This window comes from Littorina saxatilis, linkage group LG8 (assembly GCF_037325665.1).
Source record: "Littorina saxatilis isolate snail1 linkage group LG8, US_GU_Lsax_2.0, whole genome shotgun sequence".
Classification (NCBI taxonomy): domain Eukaryota; kingdom Metazoa; phylum Mollusca; class Gastropoda; order Littorinimorpha; family Littorinidae; genus Littorina; species Littorina saxatilis.
The window spans coordinates 24,745,109-24,766,524 of NC_090252.1; the positions used below are offsets into that span (position 1 = coordinate 24,745,109).

General features: G+C 38.7%; 1 protein-coding gene across 1 annotated transcript; it reads left to right on the forward strand.

Annotated features, from left to right (window-relative positions):
- Nucleotides 1–2,507: 2,507 nt before the first annotated feature.
- On the forward strand, nucleotides 2,508–16,822 carry LOC138974569 (uncharacterized). Its single transcript, XM_070347288.1, has 7 exons — nucleotides 2,508–2,672; nucleotides 6,459–6,574; nucleotides 7,206–7,334; nucleotides 8,707–8,967; nucleotides 9,370–9,612; nucleotides 10,126–10,275; nucleotides 10,723–16,822. The coding sequence occupies exons 1-7, from the start codon at nucleotides 2,508–2,510 to the stop codon at nucleotides 12,482–12,484; spliced, it is 2,826 nt and encodes a 941-aa protein (XP_070203389.1). The 3' UTR covers nucleotides 12,485–16,822.
- Nucleotides 16,823–21,416: the final 4,594 nt, after the last annotated feature.

A 21,416-nucleotide genomic window follows, 5' to 3' on the forward strand; every position in this document is an offset into this window, starting at 1 on the left:
ACAGGCAAAATGTATCAAACCTTACTTACGAGAAGAATGTTTCATCAATTGCTCATTCAGAAAGGGTTACTATTGTATGAGTATCTCGCGTATGAGTATATCGCTTGCGTTACGCCATTCCGATGGATGCAGGTATCATCTACGTTTGTATGCTCTTGTTTCTACTGTAGAAATGAATGACCCAGATAATTCTCTGGAAGTCGGTGAACTTCTTTTCTTGTGATACAATGCCAAATTCGCTGAAGAGTATAATAAAGGGATTTAGACAAAAGTTGGCGACCTCCTTTTGCTGTGATTAAAAGGCCGAATTCGCTGAAGAGTAGATCAGAGTGATTAAAATATTTCAGCAGAACAAAATCCGCAGAAATGTGACAAACTAATCCCGCGGGTTTTGTTTCACACGCGTCTACTTGATATCATCAAGGATGTAGTTATGTTGCACAGTGGGAAAAGTTTATAAGTATAATGCTTTCTTTCAAGGAATGTTGCAAATACACACGCGTACACTCTCTCGTAATTAACCGAATGAACGTCACACAACAGTCTGTTGTGACGGTCCCTGTCTTAATAAAGACATTCTCTGAATATGTGTGCATTTTAACAAAGATATGTGTGTGTGTACGTAACACGTGTGTGTGTGTGTGTGTGTGTTTGTGTGTGTGTCTGTGTGTGCCTGTGTGTGCGTCTGTGTATGACTGTGTGTGTCTGCGTGTGTGCGTGTTGTTCAAAGAGTAGTTATTGAAAACTGACGAAATAACTTCAATATTGACAGGAAGAGTGGAATTACATAAAATGACAAACACATTAGTCAAACAAATGCCTATCACGGAATTAAGAGTGGTCCATTTCGGTCATCACTGCCAATATCGCACACGTCCTTATTCAAACACATATTGTGGCGATAATAATGATCTACTTAAAAACAGCCTGTTGAATACCACTTGCAAGGGGGTCTGCATGAACGAAAATGCCGTTACGTCAACCAAATGAATGAAACTCGCACGTACACTCGTGTTTACTTTGATGAGGCTTTGTACCTGTCCCTCGCACTATTGATCACTTTCCGCGTATTATATATTTTGTCTAAAACACAGTGTGCGAAACAAAATGCAAAACAAACTAACAAATAAACAAACATTGCAACCCTCTCCGTACCCAAATTCTAAAGTGATGTCCTTGTTGTTTTATTCAAACATATCATGCACAAGATGGTTCTTAAATTAGCTATTTTGCACATCGTTTGAAAGATTCTTTCAAGTGAAGGCCGCTCAAATGAGGGTTCCCCAAAATCGACGAGACAAATAGATAGGGTTCTAATCAAAACATCAACAAAACTTCAGAACAGGCAACATTTATCAAACCTTACATGCGAGAAGAATGTGTTATTAATTGTCTATTCAGAACTGGTTACTTTGCAAGAGTATCTCGCGTAATGCTAGCGTTACGCCATTCCGATTGGAGCAGGTGTCATCCGCGTTTGTATGTTCTTGTTTCAACAAATGATGGACCAAGATTAATCCCTAGAACTCGGTGGCCTACTTTTGCCAAATTCGCTGAAGTATACAAAAGTGATTAAAATAGAAGTTGGCGAATTCCTTTTGCTGTGATTAAAGGCCGAATTCGCTGAAGAGTAGATCAGAGGGATTAAAATACTTTAGTAGAAACAAAATCCGCAGAAATGTGACAAACTAATCCCGCGGGTTTTGTGTCACATGCGTCTACTTGATATCATCAAGGATGTAGTTATGTATCAACGGAGCATAAGTTCATCAGTTAAATGCGTTCTTTCTATGAATGTTGCAAATACACACGGATATTATTTTTACTATAAAAATGGACACTTGGTTGCAACCCTGTGCAGTGCTAGGTTGCTTAGTGACAAACACCTGTCGTAGATTGTAAACGACTGAGCACTTTAGTACAGCTCAAACCAGTCTTTCGTGGGTGTTTTCCACACAAGAAAGAAACTTGAAAAAGTAAATGATGGCATCCGAGAATGCCGAAAAAGATGAGCAAATGTCTGAATGGTTTTTTTTTTTGGTTTTTTTTAACAGATTGGGATATTTCAGTTTAAATAGTATCGTATCATCTACCAGTGTCGACATGTCGAATTAGTTTTGTAAAATAAAATTTCAATCTGCACAACAACAAAATTTACTCTGAACAGAATACAACCAGCTCGTTATATTTTGGTATGTGTCCCAGTGGAAGGATCCAATTTAGTAACGAGGACATATCTTTGATGGCTGACATGATGGGTTACCTGAGAAGGAAGGTATACCTTTAAGAATATTTGCTTTAAGCCATCTTTTTCTGTTACCTACGCATACTTGATTTTTTTTCAAAATGAATAAAGGTAGTGTTTAATCAGTAATCTGGAAATTTTTATTTTTAAATTCTTAAAAATAATTTCTCAATTCTAAATTTTTACAATTAAATATTTGTTATCAATATATTCATATCTTGTATTCGTTTCTTTTTTTGTCTATATACGTACTCATTCGTTCATGCATTTACAATTGGCCACAACAAAGTTTTCATTTTCATCTTGTTTTCAATCAGGCGTGAAAGTGGGAAATAATGTCTTCCCCCTGCTGCCTCCAGCAAAGAAGAAAAGAGACCTGATCCCTGACCTTGCAGTCTTCAAGGGTCTTGAAGAATTTGTCAGGAACGTAAGTGCTGATTCCGCTGTTAATCTTCTTTCAAAGACCGTGTTATGAAATATAGAACACGCTGATGCAAAACGTACTTCGAGGCTGCTATTATCTTGCGTTCTAAAAACAAAATTGATTTTTATTTTAGTTTTTTTTAAAATCTTTCTTTAAAGGTCATTGTTTTTGTTTGTTTGTTTGTTTGTTTGTTTGTTTGTTTGGTTTGTTTGTTTGTTTGTTTGGATGTTTGTTTGTTTGGGTTGTTTGTTTATTTGTTTGTTTTATTTTTGGCTTAATTGTTTGTTTTGTTTTTGTTTGCTACTGACAGAAAAATCACAGGTGCTTATATACTATCCGTCATAAACAAAACTAGGCAGATGCGTTTGAGGGCAGATCTTTCTGATGAGGCCGTTCATTGTAAATGACTGACAAGGCCCTTCATTCCCCTACCTTATGCAGAAAACAGATTGGGTTTACATGAGGTAGTGTCTATACAGTGGAACCTACAACACAGACACCCCCCAAAATCAAATTCGCAAAATCAAGGTTCCCGCGTTAAAATTGACAAAAAGTCCGAACTGCTAAAACAAAGCATGTTCTCATGTCAGTAGAAAGAAAAATCAAACCTGCATCCAAATCAGTTAGATTAGTTTACATATCTTGTTTAACAATGACATTATGGCATGCTGAATGATGTAGTTGGCATTCCTCAGAGAAGCCGTAAAAGGAGGTTTTTGAGGCCGCGTTGGGGTTAAATGAGACGAAAAACCGGTACATTTCAATCAATTAATCAATCAATGAGGCTTATATCGCGCGTATTCCGTGGGTACAGTTCTAAGCGCAGGGATTTTTTTTATTTTTTTTTTATCTTTATTTTATGCAATTTATATCGCGCACATATTCAAGGCGCAGGGATTTATTTATGCCGTGTGAGATGGAATTTTTTTACACAATACATCACGCATTCACATCGGCCAGCAGATCGCAGCCATTTCGGCGCATATCCTACTTTTCACGGCCTATTATTCCAAGTCACACGGGTATTTTGGTGGACATTTTTATCTATGCCTATACAATTTTGCCAGGAAAGACCCTTTTGTCAATCGTGGGATCTTTAACGTGCACACCCCAATGTAGTGTACACGAAGGGACCTCGGTTTTTCGTCTCATCCGAAAGACTAGCACTTGAACCCACCACCTAGGTTAGGAAAGGGGGGAGAAAATTGCTAACGCCCTGACCCAGGGTCGAACTCGCAACCTCTCGCTTCCGAGCGCAAGTGCGTTACCACTCGGCCACCCAGTCCTCATTTCAGTAACTCCTCAACGCATTGCCTTCAAACTTTCGGTGATTTGTGCTAACACGTGTCGTAAAGTACATTCGGAATGTTAAGTCATTTAAGACATTAGGTCGGCTGTTATTTGTCATGCCAGAAAGAGTTTTTAAATTGACGGTAGGTCTTTGCTGACTCATCGAAAAAAAACAATTAATTAGTTGTTATCTTCAAAAACAATAACAGATGCGCCACATACTCAAATTTCATGTACATATTTTATCAGACAACGGTGGTATGAGGATTTCAACGCGAAAGTAGTCTTTAAGAAATTGACCCATTCAGAGCGCTGAGCGCAAATGTCGGCCTACACCTATCGAAGTTCACTGCTGACACCCTTAACTGATCATGGCTCTTGAAAGAGCATGTTCAAAGAATTTTTGTGTGCGTTTAAACAAGTGCGCTGTGAAGAGCCATTGTCTTACCATTTGTTTGGTTTACTTTGACTCAGTTTTTGACCCAGATAATTATATAGTATATATTAGAATTTGTCTGTCCGACTTCACAATTGTATTATCCACTTTTCGTGTATAGGGCACGTAATATAAGCGTTCGCTTGAGTTTGTGACCCTATTATTTCTCGTGTTACTACTGTACGATGTTTAACTAAATAAAACCTTGTTTAAACCAACAGCCATTGTTGAAAATGTTTTAAATTTAAAGGGTAAATTGAAGCTTTCATTTTTCTTTATGCATGCTAATTTTAGTCTTTTTTTCTGTTCAATTTGTAAAGCTCTTTCTGGCATGTCGCATATCAGCAGAACTAATATTTCAAATGACTTGAGATTCCGTGTGTATTTTACGACATGTGTTAGCACAAAGTACTAAAAGCTTGAAAGCAATGCGTTTGGGAGTTACTGAAATGTACCATTTTGTGTCTCGTTTTGCTGATGTTATACGCTTGGTACATATATTTACTCATTTTCCTTAAATAACATGTGATAACATTACTTCATAGCTAAGCACATGATTTTACCTATGGCACAACACAAATCTCTAGCCTCCCTCTCTGAGATGCGTTTGAAGACAGACTGTTAAAAGAGAATAAATGTATGTACATAATTATGATAGAATATTGATGTATGAATTGAAGAAATGTATAAGAACACAAGAATGTATGAATGACAAAGAACAAATGTTTATTTTTGAATGTTTTATGTATGTTTTATTACGGACACAAAAGCTCAGCAATGCAATTTCTCTTTTAGAGATTAATAAAGTTATTGTATTGTATTGTATTGTTTTGTTGCCCGCTAAAACAGCTTTAAAAACTGCCTTTTATGCCTTCTGAGAGGATTGACACCTACACCGCTCAGCATGCCATAGCGTCCATGTTAGACAAGATATGTGAACAAAACAGACTGTTTTGGATGCAGATTCAATTGTTCTGTCTATTGACATGCAAAACATGTTTCGGTTTAGTTGTTCTGATTTTTTGTCGATTTGAACGCGGGAACCTTGGTTTTGCGAATTTGATTTTGGAGGGGTATCTGTGTTGTAGGTTCCACTGAATAGACACTACGTCATGTAAACTCAATCTGTTTTCTAAAGAAGGTGGGGGAATGAATGGCCTTTTCAGTCATTTACTTTGTTTTACAATCAACAGCCTCATCAGAAAGATCTGCCCTCAAAAGCATCTGCCTAGTTTTTTTAAGACGGATAGTATAGAACTAAAATGGTGGTAATGATTTTGATATCTGTGGACATTACGTCTTTACCTCTTATAACGAGTCCAGCTTAATACCAGTATGTCTTATATTACAGCCACGTGTTTTGTGATATGACTGAATTATTTGGATATTTACATTTAGTCAAGTTTAGCACATAATCAGCAAATTTTCCTTTCCCTATTGTATGCAATTACCGGTCTGAAACATTTAGTCGTTGACTTTCTTCTGAAACAATCCTTGTTCTCTTAACTATCATCCACAAATTTACCACAGTCATCATACGCGAAATCACTATACGTAGCAAAAGTCAGACTTTCGAACGATACATAAAAGAATACGTAAGGAAGCATGCGACGTGACTTCCTATGAAACCTGGCATATTGACGTAATGCCAAATGCGGTTATCTCGTGTCTTCTGCGTGATACATGTCCGTTGTTTGTTTTCAATGTTCGGCGATTTCCGTGGATGCGCACTAAACCGTCCTCTGCAATAGGCAACATGGACCATTCTAGTAGTTGTTGCTGACAAAATCATGTTTTTAAAACACAGAATATTATGTCAGAATAGCAATATAAACGCGAGTGTGTCTTCAGCGTAGCAATAGGGTCCAATATTTAAACTCGAACAAGTATAATGCGACTCGTCTTCGACACGTCGGCATTATACTTGTCTCGTCTAAATATCGGACCCTATAGCTACACTGAAAACAAAATAGCTGTTAATAATTGATTGTGTTTGATATTGTTAATAAGTGGGTTCTTTTTGAATTCCCATTGTTATCTCAATATATCTTTCCATTTTTCAGACTCCAGAATCAAAAGGCAGCTCGGTGGAAACCCTTGCACTGTACCTCACTGGTACTTGCAAAACTGATGTGGACAAGCTACGTGCAATATTCTGCTGGATTGCCGAAAACATAGCGTAAGCAGTTTGTTCTTTATAAGGAAAGGAGAGAAAGGAGAGAGGGGGGGAAGGGGAGAGAGAGGGGGAATGAGAGAGAGATGGGGGTATTAGAAGGAGAGAAAGAGAGAGTGTGTGTGTGTGTGGGGGGGGTGAAAGAGGGAGAGAAAGAGTCGGGATGAGAGAGTGGAGGTGAGAGAGGGAGGATGAGAGGGATGTTGAGACTGATAGAGAAATAGTTATGCGGCCAGCGTAGGAGTGTCTCAGGATTTAGAGTTTATAAGCACAATAATGGTCATTAGTTTAATAATTAGTGTGCCGATCAATTCCACTCATGACTACCATGACGGCAATTTTTCTGGTCATTTCTGTGTGTGTGTGTGTGTGTGTGTGTGTGTGTGTGTGTGTGGGTGTGGGTGTGGGTGTGTGTGTTCAAAACTCCAAAGATATTTCCGCGCGTTAAAAAAGTACGCATAACCAAACCTTCAACTTGTGCACAGTATTTATACATGCACTTTGTCACACAAAGCTAACAAGAATTAAGAAATCTGAGTTGCATGTCAGGTTTTTATTGTGAAATACACCTGTCACCCTCTTCTGCTTCAACTTTTGGCACCGAGTCATATGCAGCCTTATGTATGCATACTTCCAGGTACGATACAGAAAGCGCCTTCGGAATCTCCGGCAGCAAATCTAAATCTAAGAGTGATGCGGCATCTATTCTTCAGTCCGGCAAGGCAGTGTGCCAGGGATACGCAGAACTGTTTGCGGAGATGTGCAAGTAAGATCCACGATATGATTTCATTTGATTGCCTGCATTTGTCTATGATATAATGGATTATAGAATGATGTAGGATATCGACTTTATTTGATTATTAGCAGACTGACACAGCATTTATGATATGCAAGCTGCACGGCAAAAGTCACGGAAACTTATGCTTCTATAATATCTGTAATGAAATGTGCGATTGATGAGTGTAAGTTCCTATTTGTTGTGTATCTTCTTTATTTTTCTTTTTTTTAATATTTGTTTTAATAGTTTTCATTCTTTAAATTTTATGGTTCAAACGATTTCCAATGCACATTTTAAAGGAATGTCTCGATAACGATGATAACGTTTATTTTGTCTTTGTCTATATTTATGAAACTAATTAATACGCTTATGGAATCACATTGATGTTTCCATAGTTCAAAATAAAGTTGTAACACACACCAAAGGAACACAATTAAGGGAACTTTTGCTTGAAAATGACTCGTCTCTTAAGGCTCGTCTTGTTTTGAGAATCAAGATGAGCAGCAACCTAAAATCTCCATCTTCCAGTTATAAAGATCAATCAATCAATCAATCCATCAAAACCTTTAAGTACTTAATATTAGTACACCAAAGGCGCCATTTTGGAAAGTTTTCTGGCGTTTTGGACCTTAAAACGTTCAAGGGTTATTCGCGGTGCTGTGATTCATAAACACCTGCGATGAATTGCTCAAAAATGCTCCAAAACTAAGCCAAATAACTGAATGAATTATAATCAGCGAGCGGTTTGCTTCGACCAGCTCTCCTGTGTCAGGAGTCCGGACTTCCGTTCGTCATCACATTTTATTTAGTTTTTACATATACCCATTCGTCAAAGCAGATTAAAACCGTTGGATTGACTCGAGACAGTCTCGCTAACGCATGCACATTCCTTGCCACACAGGGCTAAAACACTTCGCATTACATAAACAAACACACTGACCGTAGAAGAATGTCACCATCTAAAAAGACTACCAAACACAGCATTTAGATTTGAAAAATAGAACGCTCAATTACTAATTCTAATACCTTCCTCATTTACTCAACACCCAAAACGAACTCTGTAGCTCTCGGCTCAATTGCAAATCTGTATCTCAAAGAACACTCAGGGGCGAAATGTATAAGAAAAAAATTATGACTGGAGCAAAAAAGCGTCACAATAAGAATAACAGTCTGGAATGCCCTTTCAAAACACAGCCATTTTTAATGTAAGTAACTGAGCGCTCAAACGTTTATTTTTAATGTACTCCTGGTGTATGGTCCCATAATTACAACCCCCAACGTGAACTGTATAACTCTTGGGGCGATGAAAGACAGTTTCATTCCTAGACATTATCACTTCAAACAAACAATATTGTTTCAGAGTAGCTGATATCCCCTGTGTGATAGTGTCGGGGTTCAGTAAAGGTTATGGATACGACCCAGAGGATGTGTTCTCACCCGACACCAAGACCAGCCACGCTTGGAACCTCGTGCTAGTCGAGGGAGAGTGGCGTCCCTTGGACAACACCTGGAGTGCAGGACATATTGACGATACCAAAACGTTCGTACGGGAGTTTGATGAACACTGGTTCTTAACGGACCCTGAAGAGTTTGTGCCAAGACATTTCCCCTTCATGAACAAGTAAGGATTAATTATTCTGTGAGCCAGTTAAAAAGCGCTCTCTCTCTCTCTCTCTCTCTCTCTCTCTCTCTCTCTCTCTCTCTCTCTCTCTCTCTCTCTCTCTCTCTCTCTCTCTCTCTCTCTCTCTCTCTCTCTCTCTCTCTCTCTGTGGGTTGAAAATCTTTTTTATTAATTAATTGACTGGCTGCCTTAACAGTTTTGTTGAACTGCGTTTATGAAATGGCAACCGATTACCTCTTCTTCAAAGCTTGCCAGTGTGGCGGTTTTAATTTTCCAAATTTTTATTTGGTTTAAACAATGTTTTATTAAATCAAACATGGTACAAATTTGTATTTCTATTTGGACAGTTTGAATAATTCAACTCGCTGATCGATTTTTCATGAATGACATCTTGCCTTTCAGGAATCTCGAAGCGAGTTCCAAGTACCAGCTTCTGAGACAGCCTCTTACCATTGAAGAGTTTTCTGCGTCCGCAGCTCCGAAGAGTCTTGCATATGATCTGGGTCTGCAGCTGATTACACACAAACACCAGATCATTGAAGTCGACTGTGACGTGACTATCAAGCTCAAGGCTACTAGGCAGCCTCTGGGGACAGTCAAGGTGACATTGCAAAAACGGGAGTCACAGGAGGACGTCAAAGGCAGGTGAGAAGTGCATGTCATTAAAGTGTCTGATTGCAGCATAATCACCTACCTAAGCTTATTGATGGCTGCTTTCAATGTATACTCCAATTTGTTGTTTGTCTTATTTGACCATGGAAGAAATGAACGTCAGAATTCTGAATCGGAATTCTTTAAATGTCCATGATCTTTGTGGATTGTATTTCTTTAAATATGCTGTCTTTTGATTTTTAGGTTTTTTTAAACGTTTTTTAGCGTCCATTTTAGACGATCTAATAGATGTTGTTCTTCATTTTTGTGTATTGTCTTGTGTGCTGAAACGTCCACACATTCTACGAGGCTGCTTCATAAAATTACTGAACTTTTTTCATCCAAAATGTGTAGTCAGATTTTTGCGTTCATGATCATTTCAGTTGTTGGTATGTGCTTCCATTTTCTAGCTCATATTTCACAGAAAGTGACAATTTGTTCCTCAGTTCTCAGTCCCAGTTTTGTTATTTCAAATTGGGTTTTTTACTTACTGTTTTAACTGTCCAGTCTGCTTGCGTCACTGAGTGATGACGGCACGTGCTCAGTCTACGTCAGACCGCCTGATGTCGCCACCTATGAGCTGACATTCTTTGGACGGGGACAAGGTGAACAGAGCGAGGGCGCCACCCTGCAGCTTCTTGTTTCATATGTCATAAGGTGAGATACTCTGGCAAAAAAAATATCAATTAAAAATGAGTAAATAAGATTTTGAAGATTTTATAAGGAAAGTTACTCTTCTCTGAAATCCAAGGAAAACAGCTCCTAAGATTGTCGGCCAGTGAAAAGCCACATGCGTCTGTGTCAATAAAAAAACCCTTCAATCAAAACAAACAAAAGGAATTGACATAGCAACCCTTATTTTGGGGGGCCTTGTCATTGAATTATTTTTTATTATTGGCCTTATCAGAGATTTCATAATGTTGGATAGTTGAGATGTCTACTTGCCTTTGGTTTGACCAGTTATAATGAATGATATTGAACGCGTTTCATGTTCAAGGTTACATCTAAGCTTTGAATTTCTTATATTATGTTTTCATATCGTGTCTCATTTTGTCTTCTTGTGCTTATTTACTACTTCTGAATTAATCCAGAATACTCTTGCAGATGCAGGAAAACGCATCCAAACAAGGAGCCATTTCCTGAGAAATCTGGGCCCTGGGGTCTAAAACTTCCAGTTGCATTGGAGTGTGGCTTGAACAAGATCGAAGACGCACCTTTCGAATACAACGCAAAAAACGGCGAAGTCAATGTCCCATTATCCCTGATCCGGTACACCAAACTCAGCGCAAACTTGAAACAGGCGCGTAACATGGATGAAGATCTGGGGGAGTTTGATGTCATTGATTACACAGAGGAGGGTGCCACGATCACTGCACGTCTGCCGAAACCTGGATATTACATGCTGACTGTGTTTGCCAGTCATCCAGATAAGAGCAAACACGTGGCCGATTTCCTGCTGTACACCGACATTGAATGTCCTGACCTGGAGCCATACCCAGGCAAGTCTGTCATACTGGGGCTGAAAAATCCTGCAGCCACAACGTATGGCCTTGAACCCAGCAAGGACACGTCTTTCAACCATCGAGTCAAGGACGGCCACATCAAATTCGCGTTACCATTCAGTCGATACATCGAACTCACGGCAAAGCTGAAACACTCGCGTAACATGGATGCGAGCCTTGGAGAGTTCGTTGTCATTGAGTATACAGAAGAAGGGGCCACAATTACTGCACGCCTGACGAATCCTGGATATTACCTGCTGACTGTGTTTGCCGGTCTTCCAGAAGACGCGGATTTGGGGCAAGTGGCTAATTTCCTTTTGTACGCTGATACAGGATGCCCTGACCAGGAGCCATACCCAGGCAAGTCTGTCATACTGGGGCTGAAAAATCCTGCAGCCACAACGTATGGCCTTGAACCCAGCAAGGACACGTCTTTCAACCATCGAGTCAAGGACGGCCACATCAAATTCGCGTTACCATTCAGTCGATACATCGAACTCACGGCAAAGCTGAAACACTCGCGTAACATGGATGCGAGCCTTGGAGAGTTCGTTGTCATTGAGTATACAGAAGAAGGGGCCACAATTACTGCACGCCTGACGAATCCTGGATATTACCTGCTGACTGTGTTTGCCGGTCTTCCAGAAGACAAGAATTTGGAGCAAGTGGCTGATTTCCTGCTGTATGCTGATACAGGATGCCCTGACCAGGAGCCATACCCAGGCAAGTCTGTCATACTGGGGCTGATAAATCCTACAGCGGCTGAATGCGGAATTAAACCCAGAAAGGGCATGCCCTTCTCGCTCCGGGCCCAGGAAGGGGAGGTCAGCACTGTGCTGCCCTTGGGTCACTTCACCGAGTTAAACACAACACTTGTACATGCTCGTAACATGGAGAAAGACTTGAAAGAGTTTACCATCGTTGAATTCACAGAAGACAGCGCAGATATAAGTGCGCGCTTGCCAAATCCAGGTTATTACAAGCTAAAAGTATTTGCCAAACACCCGCAAGACACCAACACTCACAAATTAAGCCACGTGGCCAGTTTCTTGTTGTATGCTGACACTGAGTATGGTAAATGCAAGCCCTTTCCTCATGCCTACGACACACGTCTTCGCCGGGGAGCTAAACTTCTAAAGCCCCTTGTCGGGGAAGTACCTTCGGGCACAGCTACTCTGTTCCGCCTGCACGCTCCCACTCTAGCCAAAGTCAGGGTCAATGATACGGAAATGGAGATGAACAACGAGGGAGTCTGGGAGGCGGAGATGACACCAAGGAAGGACAAGGAGAAAGTCCGCATTTATGGCGCTGCCGACAAGAATGCAGAGGACTCAGACCGTCTCTATAGTTTCACTGTTTACTGACCTGCTACCCAAGGAAATTCAACAGTTCTGTACAATAGGTTATAGCTTCCCTTCTTGTTATTACTAAAGAAACTATTACTCAAACCAGAATGCCTTAATTCACGGAGTACCCATTGACCGGATAAACTTCCTATTCTTGACAATAGCACAATGTGCTTTGGCGTGGGCTTCTCACGATGTAAGTTTTAATGTGAAACATGAAAAGGGGACAAAGGAAAAGACAGAAAAGATTTTGTTAAAAGACGGAGGGAAACCTAAAATGTGGGCAGTCAGTAAAATTGGGAAAAAACTGTAATCAACTGTTTGGAAAGGAACTAAAACAAAGCAACACTGTCTTTATGTTTCCTACCATGTTTCTAGAAGCATCTGGTGATAAATGATCACCTCTCAATATTATTTGCCTGTTGTGTATCTTATTCATCCTTTATGAAGGTTCAGTAGATGGGGATTTTAGTGAATGTTTCGTTTCCAAACTTACTTTTTTTCTTTTTCTTTTTGGTCTTATATTCCAAGCTTCTCTTCATCGTATCGATCACTGCTCTCGAGTGTACACATTAATTATGACAACAAGCTTCAGTTTTTTTGTAGATGTTTACAAATCTGGTCAAAGAAACCTTACATCATTCGGTAAAGTAACAATAACCAAAATCATTGTCAAGATTAACTCACCTGTTTGTGAATTAACCTGATCCTGAGAAAGATTTTCTCGAAGAATTGAAAAAGATATTGTTTCGAAGAAAAAATGATGTGCTGTTCCAATTTTGTGCATGTAAATTTATTTTAAAATCTGCTTTAAAGATTTTGTATGAGAAGTTGGTCTGTAATGATGGTCCATTGAATTTAATTGAGAAATGGTCACACAAAATGAATATCAGTCTGGATAAAGACAACTGTTTTTTGCACAAGTACATGTAGTAAAAACAACCATTGATGCCAGATGGAGCAGGTTACAGTTCAGACTTTTGTAAACCATTATACCAACAAGGCGTCTATTGCTTTTGAGAAAAAAATGTGATTCTTCACTGTGCCTTTTTTTGTAAAGAGGAAGACAGTTTGGAACACTTTTTCTAAGATTGTCCTACAATACTTGTTTTGAGTGACTTTTTAGAATGGCTTCTTAAAAGTGTATCACATTGTGCATAGTTAATTAATTGTTAAAACTAATTATGTTTGGTTGTATCGAGACTGCACATATTGATTCTTCTTCTGCGTTCGTGGGCTGAAACTCCCACGTACACTCGTGTTTTTTGCACGAGTGGAATTTTACGTGTATGACCGTTTTTTACCCCGCCATTTAGGCAGCCATACCCCGTTTTCGGAGGAATGCACATATTGATAAAGACAACGTTTTTGATCTGTTCTTGCTGTAAGCAAAAAATTGTATTTATATACCACAAGACTGAAAGACATGCTACCAGACGATGCTATTTTCAAGAAAAAATTTCAAAACATACAACTACGATTTATAGTTGAAAAAAGTAACGCCTTTGATTATTAGTAGCAGTCTCCCCAAAAAATATACACTGAATGGAACCATTGTATTTACTGTTTTTGAGTAGTATTTGTCTTCATGTTATTTGTTAAATTTGTTACGTATTCATTCAATTTTGTATTTGTTTGTTTGCTTGTTTGTTTGCTTGTTTGTTTGTTTGTTTGTTTGTTTGTTTGTATGATCTTGTCAATACGACAACCATGTTAAATCAAGCATACAGAGTTTTGATATTTGCGAGAGCTTATGACTGCATTGAAAGCGGAAGAGCACACACGTAATGCGAATCATACGCAACGTAAATCTCGATTGATTGTGTCAGCCACTTTCTTACATTTTTCCTGACCTTAGATATTCATTCATCAGTTTGAAAGTTAATTGCTGTGGTGTTGTCATTTAAAATATACACTATACAACATACAATCAAGAGCCAACAATCTTGTGTATTACCCTATCCTGCTGATGGCTCTTTTGAGTAAACTTCGACAGAGTTTCCTGTTTTGGGTTGTTATGTATGTTCACTGGTTGAAGGCTGCAGAGTCTTGCAATACCCTTTTGTAACAGATTGCCTTGTGAGCCTTTCTTCTCGTTTTATTTCACAAAAGCAAAATGATTTTTGCTATACGAATAATGTCTATAAATTTAGTTAACTGCTACGTGTATTATTTTATTTTGGGGGGTGGGGTTTTCTAGTATTTATGTGTTTCCAAGGTCCCCGTTACAAAAGTCGAAAAAAATGTTCAGACCTGCTGAATGTTTTCTGCTTTTAAAGAAATTATACAGAAAAAGCATACATTTTCGAAATCGAACTTGCTTCTAAATTCTAATATAGCTACAGAGTATTGAATTCTATTGAACTTTTTTTGTTGTTATATATAATGTCTTTGTTATAGAGTTTTATATCAAATGAAATGTGTGTCTCCACTGGGAACTTGTCACCAGCTGTACAGTACTCTGTAATCCGAAGCGTGCCACTTTTGAATAAACTTTCTGTAATCAGTTTTAAACACAGTGTGGCATAGTACATAATTTTACGAGCAAAAGTAGCACACATAGTAAACACAAGTATTCAAATGAACACTAGATTTAGCATCTGTGCTGCTTTTACTAGTAGAAGTATGTACTATGTCATACTGTGTTCAAATCTGGAACACTTCTGTTTGGAGCAAAATACGAGATTAAAGAAAACGCAAGTATTTCAATATGAAATAATTATCGTATGAAAAATTAAGATTCGCATGCTTCCTATTTGATCAAGGCAAATCATATATGTATTAGTTTTTTGTGTGCAAAACAAATGCTATTTGAAGTACTCGGTTATTTATCTGACTGTAAACTAGTGTGTGTGCCACTAACGCAGATAATGTACAGAAGAGTCACTCTTTTGGGAAACGTTATGTTAATTACATTTGTAACTATTGATAAACATGATATTTGGAATATTTAAAGTCACTGTGCCATTTTAATATTTAATCAAGATAATGTACATCTCATAGAGGATTACCAGTATGTTGAAGGTTGATCGTCGGTTGTGATTGATTGTTAAAGTTGTGTAGAGAAAAAAGGAGTTGTTCTTCTCTACATTTTCAACCCATTTCAAACAGTACTAGTAGTATGGAATATAATGTTCTCCTATAATCCCTACACTCGTGCCAAAATGTCAGAGTTGCTTAACTTTTTGGCCATGAGTGTAGAAATCACAGGAGATTCTTTTTGTGAGTGCTACTTGTTGAAATTAATTATTCTATCAAATAACCAAAGGGAAGTAATCGCTCAATGCATACGACATGTGTAATAGAGTAAGCGAGAGTTGTACGGAACCTTTTCTCCTGGCACCTGAGAGAATAACAAGCATTGAAATGAACAAGCGACTTTCATCCTCAAAAAAGGATGATCACCGCAAGCTCATATGCTCATCATTCTCCAAGGCACTCCAACTAACACCTACGTACACAGTCATATACAAGAACCAGCTTTCCAATTATTTTTTTTATTATTGTTTGTTATTACAAAAAATATCTGAACATATTTTTCAAATTGACGTGATTGTCAACTACAAAGTCCACATAGGCTGGTTGTCGCGACATATGTCGCGCTACTTTACGTATACTGTCACCTGGTTGTCACGACATATGTCGCGCTACTGGCTCAGTCTGTTTGGTCGGTTCCGATTACCTCCCATGGATGCGAAAACCTATATGACCGTTTTTCTTTATTTTTCTTTCTGTTAATTCACCAGTGGCTATGTAACATGTGTTACAGAATTGCACCAGTGTAAGGGTGTGTCTTCTCTGCACCAAAGGCAGTCAAGGTGAGGATTTGTTCACAGTCTTGTGTCCAAGCGGAATGATGCTCTTGGTCCATGTCAAATTCAGGAACAATATGTTGCAGTGAACATGATTGCTTGCATGAGAACGAATGTACCTTTAACTGCTCACCAAAGCAAGGCGTCATTTATATTTGTATGCTATTGGAAACGGGTGTACGCGTATACTGCAAGCGATGAGAAAACAGAAATATATTGGGACGTACAAACAAGGATATGCCAATTCTATATTATCCTGTGTATGTGATTGTATTGATCTGTTGTTTTGAAGCTATATGATACATATTTAATAAAAATGTAATCAGATAGAAAAGAGATGTCTGTTTTCACTGTTTTATCATTATAAAATAAGGAAACAAATGCGTACGCTGAGAAAAAGACAAAGCCAGTCGACAATGAATACTGAAGTATTCATCAAAAAGGAAACCCCAAAGACTATAACGGACTAAAAAACGAATTCAAAACGACTCTGACCAACAGAATGACGATGGAAATGTCAGGAAAATAAAACAATTGTAATTGATACAGCGCTTCTCGCAAGAGGAAGGAAGAGCAAAAGAGGGAGAGTGTGGGTATAGGTATGGATGTGTGCGATATCTACGTGCGAGTGTTAGTGTCATTGTTTTTAAACACACACACACACACACATACACACACACACACACACACACACACACACACACACACACACACACACACGAATGTGGTGGCAATTTACATATCAACATACAAAATTATGATGACATACAACATGTCTGAACTTAGTATAAAAACAAGTCGCGTAAGGCGAAAATACAATATTTAGTCAAGTAGCTGTCGAACTCACAGAATGAAACTGAACGCAACGCAACGCAGCAAGACCGTATACTCGTAGCATCGTCACTCCACCGCCCGTGGCAAAGGCAGTGCCCGTGGAATTGACAAGAAGAGCGGGGTATTCGTTGCGCTGAGAAGAATAGCACGCTTTTCTGTACCTCTCTTCGTTTTAACTTTCTGAGCGTGTTTTTAATCCAAACATTATCATATCTATATATTTTTGGAATCAGGAACCGACAAGGAATAAGATGAAAGTGTTTTTAAATTGATTTCGAAAAAAAAAATTTGATAATAATTTTTATATATTTAATTTTCAGAGCTTGTTTTTAATCCAAATATAACATATTTATATGTTTTTGAAATCAGCAAATGATGGAGAATAAGATAAACGTAAATTTGGATCGTTTTATAATTTTTTTGTTTTTTTTACAATTTTCAGATTTTTAATGACCAAAGTCATCAATTAATTTTTAAGCCACCAAGCTGAAATGCAATACCGAAGTCCGGGCTTCGTCGAAGATTACTTGACCAAAATTTCAACCAATTTGGTTGAAAAATGAGGGCGTGACAGTGCCGCCTCAACTTTCACGAAAAGCCGGATATGACGTCATCAAAGACAATTATCAAAAAAATGAAAAAAACGTTCGGGGATTTCATACCCAGGAACTCTCATGTCAAATTTCATAAAGATCGGTCCAGTAGTTTAGTCTGAATCGCTCTACACACACACACACACACGCACACACACACGCACATACACCACGACCCTCGTTTCGATTCCCCCTCGATGTTAAAATATTTAGTCAAAACTTGACTAAATATAAAAAATAGATTACGTTTTGCCCGTTACCTTCACAAACACACGCGCGCGCTCATACGCACACACACGCGCACACACACGCGCGCACGCACACACACACACACACACACACACACACACACACACTCTTCCGACTTGAGATAGACCATATGCCCCAAGGACTTGCATGCACTGGTGAATCTTCTTCTCAGAGCCTAGCTTCAGACTTGACGTTTGATCGCTGTCGTGTCACATGAACATTGGCAATGAAATTATGTGTGAAAAAACTGTAGTAGTAAAATACGCCTCTTACATTGAACATACCTGGCCAGTAAATAATGGGTGTACGTGTACACAAACGTGTGTTCGATCTCGATGAGTTCAATCACCCTGCATGCAGATGATTTTGCAGTACGGTGTGCCGATGAACACGCAACAACAGGAAAGCGCGCTTTTCTCCATTCTTTTCAATTTTCTCAGCGTGTTTTTAATCCAAACATAACATATCTATATGTGTTTTGAATCAACAAACGATAAAGAATACGATGGCATCATTTTTGGATCGATTACTAAACTCTTAATTTTAATTCGATATTTCAGATATTTAATGAGCAAACTCTTTATCAATTGTAAAGATTCCAAGCTGAAATGTAATCCCATAGTCCGGGCTTTGTCGAAGATTGCTTGACCTTAATTTCAATCAATTTGAACGAAAAATTAGGGTATGACAGTGCCACCTAAACTTTCACAAAAAGCCGGATATGACGTCATGAGACATTTGTCATAAAAAAAAGAAACAACAAATCTTGGTATATTATTCTCAGGAACTTTCAAGTTAAGTTTCATGAAGATCGGTCAAGTAGGTTTCTCTGAATCGCTCTACACATACACACACATACACCACCAGCCTCGTCTCGATTCCCCGTCTATGTTAAAACTTGACTAAATATAAACACAACATCAACAATTCAGAATAGGCACAATTTGGCAACCTTTTCATAGGTGGCAAAAGTCAAATCAATTATCTATCCAGAACAGGTTATTTTATTTTGCTATCTCGCGTGTGTGTGTGTGTGTGTGTGTGTGTGTGTGTGTGTGTGTGTGTGTGTGTGTGCATGCATGCATGCGTACGTACGTGCTTATGTCTAAGTTTTATAGTCCGGATGGCTGTTACGTTAATTACCTGTTCAACTTCCTTTACTGGACACTTGGACACATACCAACAAGTCGCGTAAGGCGAAAATACAACATTTAGTCAAGTAGCTGTCGAACTCACAGAATGAAACTGAACGCAACGCAACGCAGCAAGACCGTATACTCGTAGCATCGTCACTCCACCGCCCGTGGCAAAGGCAGTGCCAGTGGAATTGACAAGAAGAGCGGGGTATTCGTTGCGCTGAGAAGGATAGCACGCTTTTCTGTACCTCTCTTCGTTTTAACTTTCTGAGCGTGTTTTTAATCCAAACATATCATATCTATATGTTTTGGGAATCAGGAACCGACAAGGAATAAGATGAAAGTGTTTTTAGATTTAATTCGAAAAAATAATGTTGATAATCATTTTTATATATTTAATTTTCAGAGCTTGTTGTTAATCCAAATATAACATATTTATATGTTTTTGGAATCAGCAAATGATGGAGAATAAGATGAACGTAAATTTGGATCGTTTTATAAAAAAAATATTTTTTTTTACAATTTTCAGATTTTTAATGACCAAAGTCATCAATTAATTTTTAAGCCACCAAGCTGAAATGCAATACAGAAGTCCGGGCTTCGTCGAAGATTACTTGACCAAAATTTCAACCAATTTGGTTGAAAAATGAGGGCGTGACAGTGCCGCCTCAACTTTCACGAAAAGCCGGATATGACGTCATCAAAGACATTTATCAAAAAAATGAAAAAAACGTCTGAGGATATCATACCCAGGAACTCTCATGTCAAATTTTATAAAGATCGGCCCAGTAGTTTAGTCTGAATCGCTCTACACACCCACACACACAGACAGACAGACACACACACACACACACACACACGCACATACACCACGACCCTCGTCTCGATTTCCCCCTCTATGTTAAAACATTTAGTCAAAACTTGACTAAATGTAAAAATGAACAACCTGGGTTCTCTCTGTGTGCAGTGAGATTGTTTAATGAGATAATTTCACAACAGCCACTAGTAGCTTTTTGAGAAATATATTCATCAACAAAATCCAACTCCCCACGGCAACCAGTCAGGGTGTAGAGGTTAGGTATGTGACCAAGTGGAGGGATGGTCTTATCCCATGTAAAAGCCTGACTAGATCTGAGATGGTGAGCCGAACTGTCCACACAGTGTGCCTGTTAACAACGAGGATCAACAGAAAAATACACACAATACCTCGGTGTATCCGCCCCATCAGTCACACAAAGAATTAGCGAAGAAATCGTTTTATTTCTAGGAACTGCGAATTTTGCCCAGGTATGTTTCGCAAGGCACAGTAATAACCAAAAGAAGGTTATTGTTCAGAGCTTGGTGCCATGTTGTGATACAAAGAAGAACAAATGACATAAATTAAACCAATGTGAGAGCGAACAAGAATAAATCGTATGTTTGATTTTGTGTACAAAAAAATGAGTTTTTAACACCATGCGCTTGAGCAAAGGATGCTATAAAACCTTATATGTAAATTCTTTCATCTTGCAGAGTTGGTGAACTTAGGAGCTCCTGAATGCAAAGTTTGTGGAGCCTTTACTCAAACGATACAGAACTTACTGTGCAGATTGTGCACAGGGACTAGGTTGTAAGCAAAATAACCTCATCTCTGTTTCAAATTGAGCAATACAGGCCTGAAAATGGCGTGTATTTGATTCGCCATGGCGAGTAAAAACATGTAACTGGCGAGTAGAAATGTTCATCTACTCGCCAAATGCGAGTAAAGTTGCTGAAACAGATTGTTGGTTTGGCTAGTAAGATTTGCTCTCTGGCTAGTACATTTTCAGAATCACTTTTTTGGACTTTCAGGGCTGCAATAGTGTCACGGAATTTCTCTGTTGGGTTGGAACTGAGCTGTTGTGTTGGTGTTTGCTGTGCGAGTGGGGGTCTCAATCTCTTTCACACACTGATCTACGCAATCAAGTATACACACTTTCTCGCACAGACGCGTTCGGGGAAGGCTGTCTCGCACTCGGACGAATCACACCACAGAACACAAAGTAAAATGAACAGAAATGTTGCAATCGAACCAAAAAGCAACTACATCATGGATAAATCAACTCAGAACAACAGTCCTGACACACGCAATGATACGCTCAGTTTCAATTCTCACTCGGCATATACATTTTACATCTCGACTCGGAAAAAAGATAATTATAACAAAAGTATAAAATAGACCAGAGCAACAGACGTGCTTGAAAACATGATCCACGACTATTGAAAACAAGTCATCAAATGGGATTATCTTACTCTTCCAGAAAATGACGTTCATTCATAATTAAGTCTTCTGTACATGCAGCCAGAG